Genomic DNA, 6,000 nt, shown 5'->3' on the forward strand with positions numbered 1-6,000 from the left:
ACAAATTCAGCCTGCCATCTAATTTTGTATACCCCTCTCCCCCAGCCAAGCTGAGATTGGTTTTATATTTTTATAAGGTTGAAAAAAGTCAAAGGAAGAATAATACTTCATGACATGAAAATTATGTGAAGTTCACATTCAATGTCAATAAATAATAAAGTTTTATTGGAACACAGCTACTCTCACTTATGTATTCTTTATGGCCACTTTCTTACAACAATGGCAGAGTAGTTGCCACAACGACTGCATGGCCCTCAAAGCCTAAATTATTTACTATATGGCCCTCTACAGAAAAGGTTTGCTAATCCCTGAGCTATAGCAAAGAAAATTTAAAGCTGCCCATTAAATGCTGAAAAGTCACAGATATTTATGTGGGATTGCTAACACCTTACACATCACTCTCAGATGAATCTCCCTGAAACACAGCTCAAACTATACCCTCCTACAAAAACCTTCTCTTAGTACTCCCTGCCTGCAGAGAGAAGTCTAAAATCCTTAACAGTCAGGACTCAAGCTTCCATTCCAACCTCATTTCCCAAATCTCCCTTTCTATAGCCTATATCCCAAATGAGTTGATTTATTTGCTGTCCTTTTTCATTCTCTGTATCATTCCTACCACATGAAATGCCCTGTCCTGAACACAGCGTCATGCAGTAAAATAAGCAGGGCCTTTGGAGTCAAGTCTATGTTCTAATTCAGCCTCTTGCCCTATTAGTTGAGAAAGCTACTTAGCTCCTCTAAACTTCAGTTTCCTCATTATATAGATTGGGAAAAATAATCCTTACTTCATAAAACTGTTTCAAGATATAATGCCTGGCACATAGGAACAGCTAAGCAAGTGGTAAGTGTTATTAATTCCCAACTCCAAAGCTACTTATTCCTTTGCTTTTCCCTAGTCCTTCAACTGAGAAATGAATTGTCCCTCTACTGTCGCATACCATCATGTCCACCTGTCCCACTCTTATGGCTCTCATCTGTAACTACTACCTTATATGACAGTGATTTCTACCCATATCTTGTCTTCCCCTACCCATGTCTGCCTAGGAACCTCTTGAGGGCAGTACCCACCTGTGACTCATTCTGTATGCCTGACAGCTCTGAGAACAATGGCTTGAACACAGTATGTGCACAAGAATGTATTGAATGAATGGTATGTGTTCGCTGAACTACATACAACACTTACAGGGTGTCTCACGTTGCCTTGGGATATAAGCACGGGCCATATCACTTGTTCTGAATAATGCCTAGCCTCAGTTCTTAGCAAATATTAAAACAACCTCAGGGACTAAAACTACCACCATAGAAACAAAGAACAAACAGAAAAGCAGGCAATATAGTCATATTTCACAGTGATAGCGTTTTTATTTTCCATTAGTTTATATTATAATTATCTTGCACTCTAACAATTATAAATAGATCACATTTCAGGGGAGGAGGGGAAATCAACTACTTCCCCGAGATAGACATGGTGAATATCATTCATAACATCAATTACCTCTGAGCACAGAGCTAAGAAAATCTAAATATTCAAACAGGACCTACATTTAATGAATTAATCATCACACGCAGTTGCGACTAAAGCCTTATCTAGAGCTTTGAACAAAATCAGACACAAGCAGGATAAAATGTAGAAATCAAGTTCTGCCTGGGTTAACAACTTTAAGAAAAACTGCAGCTGATTTTTGCAGCAGAGTACGTCAAGTCGCATTGATTCCTAGAAACCCTAGCTACTTGATTTGACGGTCAATTTAATTAGTTAAATAAAAAGGTGTCAATCATTCTTCCTGCCTTTTAATGCCAGACTCCAAATACCAAAACAGATCCACGCACGTGAACACAAAATGCATTGCTGACACATGCCAACGTAGGGAGTGACATTTTCCAAGAAGATTGCAGCCAAAAATAAAAAGTCTCTGATTTCAACTACTTCTGCTTATGCATTTCCCTTCAGAAACCTACTGGAAATTATATTCATCAACAGATATATTAGTAACCTGAAGATATATTATCAAAAACTTACATTGTTTAGTCATTTCCATTTACAAAGCACTTTCATGATCCATTAATTCCTTTGAGCCTTACAACAACCCTGGGAGGTGGGTATAATTACCTCGATTTTACAGTAAGTAATTTGTGTCAGATCCCAATATAGTGAAGCCAAGACCCTAAGCCTGGTCTTCTAACTCCAATTCCAGTACTCTTTTTTCTTTCTTCCTCCATACAAAGGAAGAGCATACCTTTGTTTTGCTTCCACCCTACCTACTCTCAAAAAGTCGCCCAGCTGGCAGTGTGAGGAAGCAGAGTGGGAGTATAAACATTACTGTGGTCAAGACAGTGGGAAACACCCAGCCTTTGCCTCTAGCTAGTCAGTTTTTTAGAATCCATGCAACTGACAGAAAAGAAACGGAGCACAGTTTAGCTGCTGGGTTTTGTTTCCTACCTGTCCTATTTTTGGCTTTCTATGTATACTCAGACACAGAAAACCACAAGTATCAAGGAGCCCCTGGGTCAGAATATCTCTTGGATCTTTTGCCCATATGCAAAAGTTTCAGCCTGCACAATTGCTAATTCTTCCCATTTTTAGACTTAGAAAAAAAGGAAAGAATAAAAACCACTACCTGCCCCTTGCTTACAATTTCGCCTTTCCCCCAAATGTTTTCTTGCATTCATGTTTTCATACAAATCTTAATCTCTCTGATATGCCTCAGCTGGTCATTTTTTAGCACATACTCTCAGCTCACCATCCACTTCACAAAGCCATTTCCTTCCTAGGGCTTATGATGAGCTTGGTTTGACTGTGGACACTGCACCAAGCAGTTTATTGTAATAAGTAAACAAAACCAAAAAAATCCCAAACATTCCCCCTTTTACTTTCAGTGAACCCTCACCTTTCTATTTGTGTGACACAGCCTACATATCCTTAACCTCTCAATGATCAAACTCAATCAAGTGACCTGCAGGCACTTGGTCAGTTTACATATCCTGATCAAAAGTGGACAGATAACATGTGCAGGGAAAGGAGACTCCAAGGGACAAATCAGAAGGGCTGCATAAGAAACACAGTCTCGTAGCAGTTACCATCACGCTGCCCCTTCTAAGCCTTTCTCCCTGCTCTTGGTTGACTGCATCTGCCTAAGAAAGTCCCCACCCTGGTCCTACACACAGTATTTTGGAGATAAATCCACTGGAAACAAAGTTATAAGCACATAGAACATATTTGCCAGTGACTTTGAGTTTATTTTTCACAATCATCTTTCCGCCAGAGAAAAAATTAATTATCACTCCACCCCATCATTACCCTCCATTATTCTGGGTATATACTTTGGCACAAAGGGTTGGTCTGCCTGCACTCTCATTGGAGATGTTTATTATTCTTTCTTTTACTTCGAGCCAACCAGCAGAAATAAAACCTCAACACACAGTGGGGGAGGCAGGGAGCGTCCCACAGCTGAGTCAGCTGTGACCACTGAAAAAGCCAAGCTAGGTGAAGTTTCTTCAGCCCCTTGGCCCCGAATCCCAGCCCTGTATTTTACTCTCTGGAGGCTACGCTCAATATGCAAGGAAGTAGGCAGATCTTTGTTCCACACTCAAGCGGAATTCAGTGGCATGTGAAGCCATCCATAAACTGACCTTGGCCTAAACCAACCTCAGTATGTTAAAGAAAAAAATCGCTGGAGCAAAGCTGCTTTCCTTAGAAAATAACTTGTCATGGTGAATTTTTATAGCCCCCACACTTATCTATAGTAACCAGAAGCCAAGACAAAATCATTATTCAAGCTGCTGGCCTTAATTCCCAATTCTTTAGCAGCAACTTGGTTAGCTTAGATATCACCTTGCCCCAGACAAGGGTGCTGAGTATGTCTGACAGTACAGGCAGATTGTCCCCTCCGAACAACGATCTGTCAAGTAAGGGCAATTATAGAGCAAGAGGGTCCCTGGTGAAGCTACAGATCATTTAAAGTCAAGTCCACTAGAGAAAAAGCCCAGAGTTCTGGGTCTATCCACCACTTTCCACTTCTACTGTGCTCACTCTCATTCGCCTCAGAGATCTAGGCTGGGAGTCACCCTGCAACCTCCCTTCCCCCTGCAGTGTGGAAAAGCTTAAAGACCAGAGCCACTAGCTCCGGGAAACAGCTCATCTAAGCCTTCCACTTACTTCTCATAGCGCTGATAAGCGCGTTGCCATCTTTGATCACGTCTTTGATGAATTTATTGGTCCTTTCCAGCTCCTGCTCATAACACTTGAGCCTCTCGCGGAAGTCCGGACTGTCCAGGTAGCAGTCGCTGAACTCCAGCGGGGGATGCCCCATGGTTCTGATGGCGCAGGGGAAAGAGAGGAAAGACACAAAGACCAAGAGCATCAGTGGCACAGTAGAAGTAAACCGCAGGGACTGAGCGTAGGACCCGCTTAGCTTCCCTCCCTTGGGAGGACAGGTACCTGTTCCGGTGAGGCTCCTGGGGAGCGCGGCACGTCTGTACGCAGAAGAGGCGGCCGGGCGCTTGCTTCAGGGCACAGGGTGAGCAGAGTATTGCAGTCGGGTCCCGGCGGGGCGCTGCCTAGCAAGCCGCGTGCCCCCTAAGCATCGCCCCCCACCCCGCCCCCATGTGCAGCAGATGCTGCAGCCCGGCTCGCCCCCGGAGACGGGCCGGATCCTTCCTGAGCACTTGCAAACGTCACCCTTCGGCCCGCCCAGGGTGTAGGGGCGGGTGGGCGCCGGGGCAGGGAGCAGCCTCTTCTTGCTCCCGAGCTAGCCGAACTCCGCGGGCAACCCGGATTGCACTGTCCCCTCCCCCTTCTTAAAGCCGGCGCCCGCGCCCCGCCCCAGCGAAGCCGGAGCACCAAGCCCCAGTACTCAGGCTCCTTCCCAACTGTTCTCCTTGTACCCCGGGGCTGCTTTACCAGGGCCCGCCGGCTGCGGCGAGCTCTTCCTGGTCCCCAGCAGCCGGCCCGGGTCCTGTTAGGCGCCGGAGGGGTTAAGCCGAGGCGGCGATGAAGCGTAGCCTTCCTCCATCGACACCGGAGCGGGAAGAGGAGGGCGACAGCGCGACGCACAATAGCTGCGGTAGCCGGCGCTTCCCTGCGGAAACCGGGGAGCAGTCAGCGCCCTAGGACTCCATCTGAAAAGCGTGGCGGCCTGGGAGATGTAGTCTTTCCGTTTTCACGCCCCATGACTCCTCCCTGCCGTCTCCCCACCACCCCGCCAGGGCGGCCGCTCTCCCAGAACGGCATTCCCAGCCTGCCCCAGGCTCGCTGGCGGGGCGCAGACCCGAGGGACAGGTGCGCGACTCTGGAGTCTCTGGGGGAAGTTTCTGGAACTGAAGCAAAAACCCAGTAGAAGTAGATTGTGGGAGGCTATCTCTCACTTCCTATTATTCGGCTGGATTGTGGATTTTTTTTTCCTTCCCTTCTTTCGAGCCTTCGTGGGATCTACCAACTTTTTTTCCCCTTCCCTTTTGCAGTTCTCCTGCCCTAAGCGCTCTGATTCCCATGGGCCTTCGAACTAAAGGGCTGACTCTAGAGTCTGTGTTAAGCTCAGAACTCTCCACCAAAGAAAGGAAGGCTGTAATCCGGAGTTAACTTTTTCCTGAATAGGACCTCACAGCTGGTTTTTGTAATCCAGATCATTGCATAGGCTGATGATTAAAGCATATGATTTTCCATATGTAAGTGGAAAATGTAAGAGGATGTTATAAATTGCCTTGCAGCTTAGCAAAGAAGCCTCTTGTCCATTGTCCATTGTAGGAGAACTGGGGCTGCTCTTGAAAGTGGCTGCATTGAGATTAAGAGTAGCTAGAGCCTTGACAAACTGAAAAATAGTGTGTACGTGGGCAAAAAGATACATTTTGATTTTGCAGAAGTGTTTACATTAGCTTGCCCTGTGAAAAAAGCCAAGAAAAGCCAGAATTGAAGCTGGTGGTGGTTATAAATCCAGTAATAATGACTAATCCACCTGTATTAGTGTCCTGTTGCTTCTATAACAAATTACTGCAAACTCAGTG

At 45.7% G+C, this 6,000-nt stretch overlaps 1 protein-coding gene across 3 annotated transcripts in view; it reads right to left on the reverse strand.

The window, feature by feature from the left end:
* Positions 1–5,156, reverse strand: part of OPHN1 (oligophrenin 1) — a 287,434-nt gene extending 282,278 nt beyond the window's left edge. Inside the window, exons 1-3 of one of the 3 annotated variants that reach the window (XM_075999258.1) lie at positions 4,901–5,155; positions 4,439–4,503; positions 4,157–4,314 (exon numbers count right to left, since the gene is read on the reverse strand). In XM_075999258.1, the coding sequence (XP_075855373.1) occupies positions 4,157–4,310 (154 nt within the window). In that variant the 5' untranslated portion in view covers positions 4,311–4,314; positions 4,439–4,503; positions 4,901–5,155. Of the gene's footprint in view, positions 1–4,156; positions 4,315–4,438 lie in introns of all 3 variants that reach the window. The other 2 variants (XM_075999259.1, XM_012736270.3) reach the window with 2 other exon arrangements.
* Between the last annotated feature and the right edge of the window lie 844 nt (positions 5,157–6,000).

This window comes from Microcebus murinus, chromosome X, assembly GCF_040939455.1.
Source record: "Microcebus murinus isolate Inina chromosome X, M.murinus_Inina_mat1.0, whole genome shotgun sequence".
Classification (NCBI taxonomy): Eukaryota; Metazoa; Chordata; class Mammalia; order Primates; family Cheirogaleidae; genus Microcebus; species Microcebus murinus.